Raw genomic sequence first — 16,089 nt, forward strand, 5'->3', positions numbered from 1 at the left:
TCGCCTCCCTCACTCGCTCTTCGACATCTCTATCCATCTCACAGATGACGCACACACACAGATCGCCGCGGCCTTTCCTCTATTTCCGGCGACAGCGCCGCCTCTAGCCACCATCGCAAATATCCCCATCTCTCTCGCGTCTCGTTCTCACCACACAATTTCAATCTGATCTGAAGGCGAAGGGAGTGAAGCTTGAGAGACATAGAGAGAGAGAGAGGTAATTTAGCCTAAATCCAAGGAAGAGAAACAAATTCGAGAAGACTATTTATTGGGGAAAAAGGGAGTAGATCTTGAGCTTGAATTTTATATTTTGTAATTTCTAGCTTAACTTTTTGAATTTACGAAAAACGAGCTTAAATTTCTGTTTCCGGCGCTATTATAAAACCTTTCCATGATTGAGCTTGCGAAATGGTAGATCTCACTCAATTTCACTTCTAGTTCCTAGAATAATCTCTATTAAAATCCTTGCAGAATCATCTTTACTGATCGGTTTGACCCCACTAACCGTGTTATTTTGTGTTGAAATTCTTGTGGGTTTGATGAAAAATCTAATTAAATGAAAGTTTGATGAATCTGCTATATGTATGTTGTTTCACTTGCATTTTCTAACTGAGCGCGTTTCTTGGCAATCCGAAGCTCTGTGGGGCGCCCCTGAGAGCTTGCCCTCGGGAAAGTGGGATCTCGAATGGGCTCCTGCTTGGGAGCAGGAGAGCTCAGAAGCTGGCTTGGGTTCTCATATTGTGTGCAGTGATGGCTTTGTCATTTGCTTTACATGTTTAACGAGTTTATTAAGTCCCAATTGGAAATTACACTTTGAATAATAAAATGACACTATTTTTTATATTAAAAAACACTACATGCATAATTACGCTATTTTTTTTTTGTAAAAGACATTTTCGATAAATAACACTTTTTGGATATATAAATGACACTACTTGGAAAAATGACATTATAACATTTTAAATGACACTTTATATAATTGACACTATAAGGTTGAAATAGGCACTATTCGGATATAAAAATGATACTTTTAATATAGAACAAATGAAACATTTAATATAGAACAAATGATACTATTTTTCTAATTAATAAACGAAACCATTAATATAGAATAAATGATACTATTTTTCAAACTAAATAAAATAAAATAAAAATTAAATTTGAAACGAAAAACAAAAAAAAAGAAGAAGAAGAAGAGAAAAAGAAGAAAAAAATGAAAAAAAAGAATAAAAAAGAAGGAAAAAACGAAAAAGAAAAAAGAAGGAAAATGACACTTTTTATTTTGCAATTGAAACTTTTAATATATATACACGTCCTATTTTTTCTTGGTAAATGAGACTTTTAATAATAGAAAATGACACTATTTTACTTGTAGATGATATTATTCTTAAGTATAATAACACTTTAGATATAGTTGCATTTACATATATTTTTAAAAACAGTAAATGACACTATGTTACTTGTTAAGTAACACTATTAAAACATCGAATTGATACTATAATCTTGTAAATGACACTTTTCTATAATTGACACTATTCGAAGATGTAAATAACACTACTTATAATAATTAACACTTTAACATTTCAAAGACACAACTCCGATATAAAAATGACACTACAAGATTTCAAAAAACACTTTAAAATTTCAAAAGACAATATAACATTTGAATTGACACTTTAAGATTTAGAATGGCACATAGACATTTCGAATGACACTACAAGATTTCAAAAGGCACTATAAGATTTCAAATCACACTTAGACATTTCGAATGACACTACTAGATTTCAAATGACACTATAACATTTGAAATGACACTATAACATTTCTAAAGAAACTATAAAATATCAAATGATACTATAAAATTTCAAATGACACTTTAACATTTCAAAAGAAACTATAAAATATCAAATGACACTACTATATTTCAAATGACACTATAACATTTGAAATGACAATTTAACATTTCGAATGACACTACTATAATATCAAGTGTTGAAGTGTCATTTTAATTCTTCAAGTATCATTTGAATTCTTTGAGTGTCATTTGAAATGTCATAGTGTCATTTGAAATGATGAAGTGTCAATTGAAATCATATAGTGTCATTTAAATTCTTGAAGCATCATTTGAATTATTGTAGTGTCGTTTCAATTCTTCAAGTGTCATTTCAATTGTTGAAGACTCATTTGAATTATTGTAGTATCATTTGAATTGTTGAAGTGTTGTTTGAGTTCTTGTAGTGTCATTTATATTCTTGTAGTATCATTTCAAATGTCATTCATTTGAATTCTTTGAGTGTCGTTTGAAATATCATAGTTTCATTTGAAATCATATAGTGTCATTCATATTGTTGTAGTGTCATTTCAAATGTCATTCATTTGAATTCTTTGAGTGTCGTTTGAAATGTCATAGTTTCATTTGAAATCATGCAGTGTCAATTGAAATCATATAGTGTCATTCATATTGTTGTAGTGTCATTTGAAATGTCATAGTGTTATTTGAAATCATTTGGTGTCATTTAAATTCTTGTAGTGTTATTTCAATTCTTCGAGTGTCATTTGAATTGTTGAAGTGTCATTTGAAAAATTCTTTGAGTGTCATTTAAATTCTTGTAGTGCCATTTCAATTCCTCGAGTGTCATTTGAATTGTTGAAGTGTCATTCAAAATTTTAAAGTGTCATTTTAAGTGTTGAAGTGTCATTTGAAGTGTTGAAGTGTCATTTGAATTCTTTGAGTGTCATTTTAAGTGATGAAATGTCATTTGAATTCTTCGAGTGTCATATGAAATGTCAAAGTGTCATTTTAAGTGTTGAAGTGTCATTTGAAATTTCAAAGTGTCATTTTAAATGTTGAAGTGTCATTTGAATTCTTCAAGTGTTATTTAAATTAATGAAGTGTTATTTGAAATGTCACAGTGTCATTTGAATTCTTCAAATGTCATATGAAATGTCATTTTGTCATTTGAATTCTTCGAGTGTCATTTGAAGTGTTGAAGTGTCATAGTGTCATTTTAAGTGTTGAAGTGTTATTTGAATTCTTCAAGTGTCATTTGAATTCTTCGAGTGCCATTTGAAGTGTTGAAGCGTCATTCCAAATTTCAAAGTGTCATTTTAAGTGTTGAAGTGTCATTTGAATTCTTCAAGTGTTATTTGAAGTGTTGAAGTGCCATTTGAAATGTTGTAGTATCATTTGAATTCTTTGAGTGTCGTTTTAAGTGTTGAAGTGTCATTTGAAATTTCAAAGTGTCATTTTAAGTGTTGAAGTGTCATTTGAATTCTTTAAGTGTTATCTGAAGTGTTGAAGTGTCATTTGAAATGTCACAGTGTCATTTGAATTCTTCAAGTGTTATTTCAGGTTTAATGTTTAGGTTTTAGGTTTAGGGTTTCAGGTTTAGGGTTTAGGTTTAAGGTTTAAGGTTTAGGTTTCAGGTTTAAGGTTTAGATTTCAGATTTAGGGTTTAGGGTTTTAAGTTTAGGGTTTAGGTTTCAGGTTCAGGGTTCAGGGTTCAGGGTTCAGGGTTTAGGGTTTAGGGTTTAGGGTTTAGGGTTTAGGGTTTAGGGTTTAAGGTTTAGTGTCATTTGAATTCTCAAGTGGAGTTTAAGGTTTAGGGTTTTACGTTTAGGGTTTCAGGTTTAAGGTTTAGGTTTCAGGTTTAGGGTTTAGGATTTAGGGTTTCAAGTTTAGGTTGAATAGTTGAAGTGTCATTTGAATTTCTCGAGTGTCATTTGAATTTCAGGTTTAGGTTTTAAGTTTAGGGTTTCAGGTTTAGGGTTTAGGGTTTAAGGCTTAGGTTTCAGGTTTAGAGTTTAGGTTTCAGGTTTAGATTTCAAGTTTAGGGTTTCAGGTTTAAGGTTTAGGTTGAATAGTTAAAGTATCATTTGAATTTCTCGAGTGTCATTTGAATTTCAGGTTTAGATTTCAAGTTTAGGGTTTCAGGTTTAGAGTTTAGGTTTTAGGTTTAGGTTTCTGGTTTAGGATTTAGGATTTAGGGTTTCAGGTTTCAGGTTTAAGATTTAGGGTTTCAAGTTTAGGGTTTAAGGTTTAGGTTTCAGGTTTAGGGTTTAGGGTTTAGGTTTCAGGTTTAGGGTTAGGATTTAGGGTTTCAGGTTTAAGGTTTATGTTTCAGGTTTAGAGTTTACATTGCAGGTTTAGGTTTCAGGTTTAGGGTTTCAGGTTTAGGGTTTAGGATTCAGGGTTTCAGGTTTAAGGTTTAGGGTTTCATTTGAAATGTCATAGTGTCATTTGAAATCTTGTAGTATCATTTGAAATCTTCTAGTGTCATTTGAATTGTTGAAGTGTCATTTGAAATGGCATAGTGTCATTTGAAATCTTGTAGTGTCATTCGAAATGTCATAGTGTCATTTTTAAATCTTATAGTGTCATTTGAAATGTCATAGTGTCATTTTGAATTGTTATAATGTCATTTGAACTATCATAGTATCATTTGTCAAAGTGTCATTCGAAGTGTCTTTGAAATGTCATAGTGTCATTTTAATTGTTGAAGTTTCATTTGAAATGTTATAGTGTCATTTGAAATCTCGTAATGTCATTGAAATCTTGTAGTGTCATTTGAAATGTCATAGTATCATTAGAAATGTCATAGTGCCATTTCATAGTGTCATAATGTTTAGGGTTTAGGGTTTAGGATTTAGTGTCATTTGAAATGTTGTAGTGTCATTTGAAATGTCATAGTGTCATTTGAAATGTCGTAGTGTCATTTGAAATGTCATAGTGTTATTTGAAATATTGTAGTGTCATTCAATTGTTGAAGTTTCATTTGAAATGTCATAGTGTCATTTGAAATCTTATAGTGTCATTTCAAATATCATAGCGTCATTTGAAATCTTGTAGTGTCATTTGAAATGGTATAGTGTCATTTGAAATGCCATAGTGTCATTTGAAATCTTATAGTATCATTTGAAATCTTCTTGTGTTATTTGAATTGTTGAGGTGTCATTTGAAATGGCATAGTGTCATTTGAAATCTTGTAGTGTCATTCGAAATGTCATAGTGCCATTTGAAATCTTGTAGTGTCATTTGAATGTCATAGTGGCATTTTTAAATCTTGTAGTGTCATTTGAATTGTTGAAGTGTCATTTGAAATGTCATAGTGTCATTTGAAATCTTGTAGTATCATTTGAAATCTTCTAGTGTCATTTGAATTATTGAAGTGTCATTTGAAATGGCATAGTGTCATAATGTTTATGATTTAGGGTTTAGGGTTTGGTGACATTTGAAATGTCATAGTGTCATTTAAAATCTTGTAGTGTCATTTGAATGTCATAGTGTCATTTTTAAATCTTGTAGTGTCATTTGAAATGTCATAGTGTCATTTTGAATTGTTATAATGTTATTTGAAATGTCATAGTGTCATTCGAATGTCATAGTGTCATTTCATAGTGTCATAATGTTTAGGGTTTAGTGTCATTTCAAATGTCATAGTGACATTTGAAATGTCGTAGTGTCATTTGAAATGTCGTTGTATCATTTGAAATGTTGTTGTGTCATAATGTTTAGGGTTTAGGGTCATTTCAAATGTCATAGTGTCACTTGAATCGTTGAAGTGTCATTTGAAATGTCATAGTGTCATTAAATGATACCTTTAATATATTAAAATTATATTTTTAAAAGAACAAAAAATAAAATTTTGCCAAAAGAAGAACTAAAAAAGAAAGAAACTAAAGTATTAAAAGAATGAAACTACATTATTAAAAAAAATTGAAAACAAAAAAGGAAAAAGAAAAAAACTACAGTATTAAAAGAAAGAAACTACAATATTAAAAAAAATTGAAAACAAATAAGGATAGAAAAGAAAGAAAAAAAGGAAAAACGAAAGAAACTACAGTATTAAAAAAAATTGAAAACAAAAATTGAAATGTCATAGTATCATTTGAATTGTTGTTGTGTCATAATGTTTAGGGTTTAGGGTCATTTCAAATGTCATAGTGTCACTTGAATCGTTGAAGTGTCATTTGAAATGTCATAGTGTCATTAAATGATACCTTTAATATATTAAAATTATATTTTTAAAAGAACAAAAAATAAAATTTTGCCAAAAGAAGAACTAAAAAAGAAAGAAACTAAAGTATTAAAAGAAAGAAACTACATTATTAAAAAAAATTGAAAACAAAAAAGGAAAAAGAAAAAAACTACAGTATTAAAAGAAAGAAACTACAATATTAAAAAAAATTGAAAACAAATAAGGATAGAAAACTGAAAGAAAAAAAGGAAAAACGAAAGAAACTGCAGTATTAAAAGAAAGAAACTACAGTATTAAAAAAAATTGAAAACAAAAAAAGAAACTGAAAACAAAAAAGGAAATTGAAAACAAATAAAGAAAGAAAACGGAAAACAAAAAAGGAAAAAAGAAAGAAACGACAAGTATTAAAAGAAAGAAACTACATACTTAAAAGAAAGAAACTGCAAGTATTAAAAAAAAAGAAACTACAGAAACTATAGAAAAAAGAAAGAAACTACAAGTATTAAAAGAAAGAAACTACATACTTAAAAGAAAGAAACTATAGAAAAAAGAAAGAAACTACATACTTAAAATAAAGAAACTACAAAAAAACTACAAGTAGTAAAAAAAAGAAACTACATGAACATGAACAAGTAGTAAAAAAAAGAAACTACATGAACATGAACAACTACAAGTATCAATAATAGTTTCATGTTTCGGCTTGGTTGGTATATTCTGAACATGAACACCTTCGGCTATCGGCTGCTTCGTCAGAAATATCTCACTCAGACCATGGATTGGGCTTCCCAATGGGCGAGTTCGTCGATTTGGACTGGTGTTAGAAGGACGATTCGGGAGATTGTTTCGGATACCTTCTGCACGATTGGCAATGGAGATACGATTTATTTTTGGAGAGATAATTGGCTCGGGTATCGGCTGATCGACAAACTTCATATTCCGGAGTTCATGACACCCTATTTCTCTCAGAAGATTTCAGACTTCTTCTTTAATAATAAGTGGCACCTCACTTTTAGTTTTATACAGTCTTTCCCGCGCATTGCTCTCGACATCATATCTACCCCCATTCCTGGATTGACGGACGACAGATCCTGGATTCACTCGGGTTTCGGGAACATTACTGCTGCCTCGGCCTTTGCTCACATTCGACCTCAGTTCCCTAAGGTCGACTGGGGATCCTGGATTTGGGCCCCTTTTATCCCTGCTCGACGATCTCTCTTTGTCTGGCGCACTATTGTTGGCAAGCTCCCTACATTTGATATGAATCGCCTCCTTGGTTTTCAGGGGCCTAACCGCTGCCCTTTATGCTCGGCGGCAGAAGAGACGATGGATCACGTTCTGTTGAACTGCTCCTTCTCGGCTTCTATTTGGGCGGATGTCTTTCGTTGGTTTTTGATTGACCAAACTTTACCGTTGGACGTGGGCAGCATGATTCGCTTCTCTATCCACCAGAATTACAGCAAACAAGTTGGCAATTTGTGGAAAGTTGGGGTGGTCTCTCTCCTCTGGAGTCTCTGGTCTCACCGCAATAACGTCATACACAACAATTTAGCACCTTCGCGCCACCTAATTCTCAAGCAGGTCCGGGTTTTTCTTTGTGAAGCTGCAAACAATTTCGTCCTTGGCACTATGGCCAACTCGGTTACTGATCTTCTCATTCTTAAGAATCTTTCCATCGCTGGACAACCCAGGAAGCCTTTCTCCTTTATTTTCGTTGCTTGGCACCTTCCCCCGCCGTCTTGGATTAAAGTTAATACTGATGGCTCGGTCCGTGAAGGGAGGATTCATGCGGGGGGCGTCTTTAGGAATGCCTTCAACGACGTTCTTGGTTGTTATCATTTTTCAGGCGGCCATGGGGTTGCGTTCGAAGCAGAGCTTTTAGCTATTATTATTGCGATTGAATCTGCACATCGCGCCAAATGGGAGAGAGTTTGGTTTGAGTCGGATTCTTCTTACGTGGTTCAGCTTCTTCAGTCGTTTTCTGAGACGGTTCCTTGGAGATTCAAGCCTCGGTGGCAGCTTGCTCTCTCCAAACTCCATTCTTTCACGTGGCGCATTTCTCACATTTTTCGTGAGGGCAACAGATCGGCGGATTTTTTAGCTTCTCAAGCTTCGGAGGAGGGTTTTTGGCCTCATGCCATTGCTGGTTTAAATGATTTTGTCAAGGAGGATGTTTCTATTCCCTATTTTTCTCGTTTCGCTTGATTTTTTGGTTTTTTTCTCTTCGTTCTGGATCGGTTGTGAGCCGGGAGGCCTAAGGGTAATGGTTCGGCCGGAATCCTTGAGATCTCCTAACTCAGCTCTGTCAACCTTGGTCCTTGACGAGTACTCTTTTTCCTCAGCTATTATGAGGTTTTAACGAGGCTCGGCCCTTAGTCTGCAGCTTTGTGCTTTCAAGGGTTTTTGGTTCTCCATTGTTGTTTCTTTTCTTTTTAATAAAATCTTATTTCAGCAGTAAAAAAAAGAAACTACATACTTAAAAGAAAGAAACTACAGAAAAATGAAATAAATAAAAAACCAATTTTTCACCTACTAGGTTTCGAACCCTAGACCTACAGGATGTTGAAGAGCGCATAAACCAACTGAGCTAAGACTCTACTGATATTAAATTCATTAACAATGTTATATATTGTATAACGCTGTTGTAATTTTTTTTTTTAATATTTAAGGTGGAGCCGGATCCGGGTCGGGTTGCGACCCAGACCCGCGCTCACACCATGCGCGCAAAAATAGACTGGCGCTCACATAAGTCTACCTCTTAATTTTATTAGTAGGGTGGTGCATGAGACATAAGCACATATTCAAATAATACATATATAATGAATAAATAAATATTTTTTTTATTTGCATTTTACATACAAATTATTCTTATCTTATGCTAAAATAATAACTATGCATATACATATTAAATTATATTTAAAAATTATAAAAATAAAGATATTATAAGTGTATACAAATTTGTAAGAAAACACATTTGTGTAATAATAATAGGTTTTATGATATTTATTATTTGTTCATAATAGTATAATGATTAATGTTTGATGCTACGTTGGAATTCACCACCATTACGTTGTCAGTTAAAATATATATTTTTTAAAGTAAAATAAATACTATCACATCAAACAAAAGGCGATGAAATCGTTTAATTAAAATATTAAATTGCCTACTATGTCAAACAAAAACCATGACGTTTGAAAATTGTGGTAAATGGTAAGAAAATATTACTATTGCGCAACATTTAACAAATTAAACATAAAATTTCATGATTCTTAAAACCATACACATCAATTATCAATGATAACATCTAATATAAGATAATTGAAATTTCATGACTTTTATCCAGACATACGTCAAATACACATGTACATGTGCCAAGTATAACATCTTAATATCCATATATTCATTTAAAAAAGACCATATTCCCATCTTTTATAATATATAGACTTAATTATCTATAAATTATGAAGTATCTTTGGTGTGAAATATTCATCGGTGATAGTGAAAATTAATAGTTATCCATCCAATATTATTTCAATAAATTAAAATCCTATATTGCAATGTTGTGGACAAAATTCCCTTGAATTGTACGTACAAAATATGCTTGAGGCAAATTTTTCTTTGTTTCGCGTTCCCTCTTTCTCAAATCCTAAATCTCAGACGATTGTCTTTCTCTCTCTATCTCCGACGACCTCTTCTCCAATTTTCTTGTTCGCCGCAATCGTGATCCTCTTCTCCATATTCACATGTACGCTATCGTCAACATCATCGTCTCTATATCTACCTCATTTCTTTGAGATCTATGAATTCCATGACTTCCAGGAGTTCTAGATGTACGAGAGATATGAGATTCAAATTCAGATCTACAAATCTGAAATTAAATGGTACGGATGGAACGAATTTTTACCATTCGTTCTAATATTTTGTTGCGTCAACCGGAGGTATGGATGGTGCGAACACACCCATTAACACCATTCATTTTGTTCGTTCATTGATCTACTGCACATATCACGGAACGAATGGTACGGAAACACTTATTCGTACCATTTCTACCGAGTGTACGAACGAATACTTTTTAGGGTGGTGAAGGAACCAATTTCCTCATAATATGTGCCCATAACAAGGATTCACCACCGCAGTCGATGAAATTCGTCTCAAATCTTTGAAAATTTAGTTCAGACATTTAGTTGGGCTTACAATATTTCGTTTTATTTTGTGAGATTTGAACTTATATTTGTAGTTGGATTAGTTGTAAAGAAGATGAATAAAATGTTGAATCTTTGTTGTAATAATTCTGTTGATATAACGTTAATACTCTTTCAGTCCATGAAATTAAATTCTTCATAATTTAATTTTTCTTTTTCGTTCACTCATGAAACATCTTCGCGCGTAGTCATTTTTAGAAATAATCTCACTAACTATCACCTTTAAAATTTTTCTATATTGTCAATTTGCCATAAATGGCCACATAACCCCACTAATTATCGCATTTTTTTCTAAATTGTGGAACGTGTTCTCTACTCAGCAAATTCACAACTAACTTATCTTAAAATTTATGTTTGCTTCATTGAGGAAGGGCTTTCATGAATTAAGGGAGACTATATTATTTTGAATGTATGTTCAACCTTAGAAAGGAAAAAAAAAAATACTTGCTTCTTTATAACTTTAATTCTTCATTGTATTAATTATTCATTATATTATTTCTAAAAGTATTTCAGGATTATATGTTTCCTTCTTTATATCCTTAATTATATTTTATATTTTAATCTATTTACATGTAGTCTATAAAATAAAATATGATATCACTATGTTTGATATAGTTATTGATATTATTTGATAAAAAAAATCCTTTTATATCATAAATTTTATAGTGTTAAATGATATGTGTTTCCTTCTTTAATTATGTCGTTAATTTATGATCTTCATCAATATGTCGCTAATATTCTCCTTTTCAATATTCTTTTTTTCAGATATACATTTGTCCTCTAAAATCTATGAGTTTCAGGAGTTTAAGATCTATGAGAGTTTATGAGATGTAAATGCAGACCTAAAAAAAATCTGAACAAATTTGTACCATTTGTTATAAGATCTGTCGTGCCAGTCGATCAACAAGGCTATTAGCACTATCCATAATAAGTGCATCTAGATCATTGATTCAATGGCAATCCTCATTGGTATCATTTTCATATTATTATGGATTTAGATCTAGCACAGAGTTAATGTTGCGATATTTTGTGTTAATTTTGTGAGATTTGTACTTATATTTATAGTTGGATTTGTAAAATGAAGAAGATTAATATAATGTTGTTTCGAATTTGTCTTATACTATCAAACTTATAATACTTCATGTTATTTCAATTTTTTTGTCCTGTTAGCACCTAGGATGAATGGTACGAATCTTTTATTTCGCACTATTCGTCCCAACGTATGTCGCGTCAAATGCTGGAACGAATGACACGAAATGACATATTTGTACCATTTATTTAAAGGTTTGTCATGCCAACACTTGGGACCAATGGTGCTAATATATCATTTCGTACCATTCTTTTCACACAAAACCATTATAGACTTGCAATTTGTTCCAACAAACTCAAGTATAATTGCTAACCAAAATTCGAATCAATATTTATTTCATTTTCCAAACAATACAATTACAAACCATATAATCAAATCAACATGAAATGTTACAACTCTCACAAAATTGAACTAAATCCTAAATTAAATTTTTGTTTTTCATCATTTCCTTCACTTTCTTGCGCTAGAGATTGTTGTCTTCCTCACCGAATCATGCGCACTTGGCACGAATATAACTAATTTATTTATTCGTTCCACTCGTTCCTCACATATGCGGGACAGATCTCGGGGCGACTAACACAAATAGTGCTAATGGCTCAATTCACACAAATCGTACTACTCCTTTGGTATGGATGGCATGGATGAGAATAATGGCCGCGTTGGCCCCTCCATTCCTTCGGATGACACGACAGATCTCAGAACGGATGGTAAGGATTCGTACCATTTTTCTCCAGATCTTCTTAGATATGGATTTGTATCTCATAATTTTCAGAGATTTGGAACTCATATTTCATCGGATTCTGAAGGAGATGATGTTGACCGCAATGACAAAGAAAATCAAAGATAGAGAGCATTGAATTAGAGATTTCAAAACTAATCGGAGTATATGCTAGTATATCAGTGGCGAGTAGTGCTTCAGAGATGTGGAGGCACAATGGAGAAACTAGGAAGTATGAAAGCAAAGAAAAGATAAAGACTGCTTTTTTATTTTTCATAAAAGAGTGACGAAGTAATTCAATCCAAAACACTTAATTTTAGCTATAATTTATTGAAACTATTAATTAAAAAATAATTATTGATTTTCACTAATTTGTATAACTAGTTTAAAAATCGCCTCAATTTGATATATACTTATCATTATGACTTGACAACTATTTTATTATATAAATAATGGAGAAATGGCGAAATTGTATATTAATAAAAAAAGAGTTGGCTGGGCAAAGCACAGGGGCAAGACTAGTAGAACATGGAAGGTAGTAGGCAGAACTGGAGATTTACATATTCCAAGCAAAGGGTACAACTCAAGACTGCCTTGCTAGAAGCAATTACTAAAGTAGACCCCAAGTATAACTGAGACCACTATATTGGCTGAAAAACTGGGGTCACTCTTCTTCTAACGATATCCTGGATCTGCTCCACTGATAAGAGCGATGCCTCCGGTTGAAAGCCGGCATTCTCCATTTGTTGATGAATCTGCAGATCAGATGTTGAAGGACTGAGTGGCATTGTAAATTTTGTGAACTTGGACAGAACAGAAAAGAAAGAAAAAACAACGCATCAAATCACTAAAAGCTTGACTATGCCCATTTTTCTCCGGGGTAACTTAAAAATGATGCCTCAGTTTAAAGATTCAACAGCTGATTAAAAGTATGCTAAGTCTTCAAAATAATCAAGGAATGGTTTCTAGGACATATAGTTTGATACTCCCTCCGTCCCATTACAAATGTCCCATTACTTTTGGGCACGGAGATTAAGAAATAGTATGTAATTAGTAGATAAAATGAATTGATGGAAATTATTTAAATATTAGGTATAGAAAGATAATATATTGCCAAAAAAAGAATAAGACATTTGTAATGGGACATTTATAATGGGACGGATGGAGTACTATCTATGTTGTGATGCTGGCTGATGTTTCGTTTTTTCGGAACTCCATAAGATATTTATAACTGTTGCTTATATACATCTGGATTAATAAAAGTTGGCTGATGTCTTGGTTTTACAAAATAAGGCTGAGAGGGTGTTTGGCTAAGCTTATAAGCTCCTTCAAAGTGTTTGGCAAAATACATTCCTAAACAACTTATAAGCTCTAAAAATAAATTACTCTATCCTAACCTATTTTTCATATTATTATATGCGACAATCATTTTACAAATATTATTCAACCATGATTATTGTTTCCATCATATACCTTTTCAACTTTATCTCTCTTTAATTTTTCTCTCTAGTAAAAAATTCTCTCTAGGTCGTAAGCTTAATTATCAACACACTTTCACAACTTACAAGTTTTTGAGAAACTACATCTTATGAGCTTTTAAAACATCTTATAAGTTGTTGGAGCTTATAAACTCTTTGAAATTAGCTCATCCAAACACCCTTTGAGATAGATACAAATACCAACAAGTTAACATAGATTTGCTAATGTCTTTACGATACTACTCAAGGGTAACCTTATAAGTTTACAAACATAAGATTGCGGATAGAAGTAAAATGAAAGTAACAAATATCCAAAAACTGAAAGTTGATTCCTACCAGTATGATCATAGGTACAAGACGAAAATAGATACAAGACTAAGTTGAATGAAAACCATACCTTTTCAAGGATTGCAGACTGATCATCAAGCTGGAAGTTGCGCATGTGCTTCAACATCTCCAGTTGCTGTAAACGTGCTGATTCAGACTAAGCATTGTTTTTAACAACTTGATTGTTTTGGAAATATAAGTTAAACGAACCTCTGCTTCTAAATGCTGCAGCATTTCAGTTCTTTCTGCAAATCTTTCTGGCCCAAGTTCTGCTTCCTCACAAGCTATCTCTTCCCTTTACAATCAAATGGAATATAAAATGGCAAAATAGACCATTTTCCAAACGGAGTATAAAATCTCAAAGCTAATGGAGATTGAAATAGAAAGGCATGGAGAAACAAGGTGATTTTCTTGTTTGTCTTGTGAATCAACCAAGTCTTGATCTCAACGGGATATGATTCTTTCTTTATCTATTGCATATACAGAATGGAATGAGCATTTACCGAAACCAAGTTGGTTGAAAACCAGGTCTAATGGATGCAGAGTCATAAACCCATAAGTCATGATAGTAGAAATTAGAAAGGTAACAAACATTCATGACCCAAACAATAAATTAGGTGCTGCAGTTTAAGCAAAAAGTAAAACACGGAATAAAAATTATTTTAAATCACTTCACTAAGATATAACACTTACTTTGCTACAAAACCATAGAATTGAATCATCAAATCTTGATCATCCTCATAAGCCAAGCTCACTCTTCCCAAGCAAGATAAGCCAAACTGTGGGTCTGAATAGAAAAGTAAAGTATTCTCGATCATCTAACTTCAATTTTGCAAATATCCAGTAAGTAGTAATCTACAATGGGGCCTTTGCTTTTCATGATTGATAGAAAAACTAGCTTAAATGATAGAAATAATCAAGGGCCTTGGGATATCCCAAAGTTTCAATCTATCAAAGTAAACAAGGGATTAGTCTCACTATTTTTATGTATCAAGGCTAATCATTCAAAGTAAACGCCCTCCCAAATGAAATCTAAACAACTCTGCAAATAGATATCTGAAGATTGTCAGCTACAGCTACAGCTACATGCATCCTGACAACTTGCTTTCATCACGAACAAGATTTTCAAATACAACGAGCAAACATATGAAAGAAGTTTCTTTAGTCAAAAGCTCATCAGTTCAAGCAAGAGTTTATTCTCAGCAAGCACCATATGCTAATTTTACAAAGCAAAGCTCCATAAAATCAAAGAACTTCCAACCAAAAATCACTCACCAACTCCCATCTCCGTAAAAATCTCCTCTTGAATTGTTGTAGTTACAGCTACAGGCTCCTGTGTGCATTTATATTCAATTGTTAATATAGAAAATATTGAATTTATTTCGTTTGTGTAAATTATTATAACTTGTGGCCAATCCCAAGAAAAACACAAATCTGAAGAGGAATAAAATGCAGAAAACTAGATTTTTCATCAACGAGAACCTTCAGTTGAAACCTAAATTATGACTCAACGTTACAATAACATTTCAAATTCAACTTAGCAGAATGTCAGCTAGTTGATATAAGCAGAACGAGTGAATCGCTAGAAACCGGTATTTTCAATTGCGCTTTCCACCAATATTGGCTATAAAATAACAGATATGAAGAACTGAAATTCAAATTCAAATTTCAGAAAACATATAGAGTAACACCAATAATCGAGAGTCTCAACGAAGAAATTCAATTATTCAATTTACCTGCTTGTCATTGACGGCATCAGCAATCCGTTTCTTCACCTCTAAGGCCATTTCCAGACACAAACAAGCGATTTTCAGCAGCAGAGGCAGAGAGATGCAATTCAAAATTGTGGTGAAAACAGAGAGATAAATAAAGCTAGAAAAAATACCAGGATGCGAGGTGAGAGAGGCGAATCGATCAAAGAGATGAAGCAGTTGATCTCGAGATAACATTCCTGAATTTTGGAGCTCCATTTTCGAGCTCGAAAACAGCCGTTTCTGATAAACAGCCGCGCTAAACAAACGCCTCTACCCAATCATCAATATTTTAATTTAATTCAGAAATTCAAAAATTATTACTCCGTCACGGCTTTAATATTTGAGGGAGACTTACATGAGCGCTGCACAAATCATGCGCGCATATGGTGCGCGCGGATCTTTACTACCTTATTTATATAATACTGAATGAAATTTACACAAATTCAGCGCCTAGCAGAGTTGGGTAGGTGGTGATTTGCTTTCTAAGCTTTAGATCTCAAGATCAAAACCCTCTATGAGCGAATTTCTACTATTCTATTTATTGC

The 16,089-nt window shown here is 32.7% G+C and overlaps 1 protein-coding gene across 1 annotated transcript; it reads right to left on the reverse strand.

The window, feature by feature from the left end:
• Window positions 1-12,411: 12,411 nt before the first annotated feature.
• On the reverse strand, window positions 12,412-15,864 carry LOC131016050 (uncharacterized). Its single transcript, XM_057944598.1, has 7 exons — window positions 15,676-15,864; window positions 15,527-15,567; window positions 15,066-15,123; window positions 14,484-14,577; window positions 14,001-14,085; window positions 13,861-13,926; window positions 12,412-12,740 (listed from the first exon to the last, which is right to left on the reverse strand). Exons 1-7 carry the CDS (start codon window positions 15,758-15,760, stop codon window positions 12,627-12,629), a joined length of 543 nt encoding a protein of 180 aa, XP_057800581.1. The 5' UTR covers window positions 15,761-15,864; the 3' UTR covers window positions 12,412-12,626.
• Between the last annotated feature and the right edge of the window lie 225 nt (window positions 15,865-16,089).

Source organism: Salvia miltiorrhiza, chromosome 3 (assembly GCF_028751815.1).
Source record: "Salvia miltiorrhiza cultivar Shanhuang (shh) chromosome 3, IMPLAD_Smil_shh, whole genome shotgun sequence".
NCBI classification, from domain to species: domain Eukaryota; kingdom Viridiplantae; phylum Streptophyta; class Magnoliopsida; order Lamiales; family Lamiaceae; genus Salvia; species Salvia miltiorrhiza.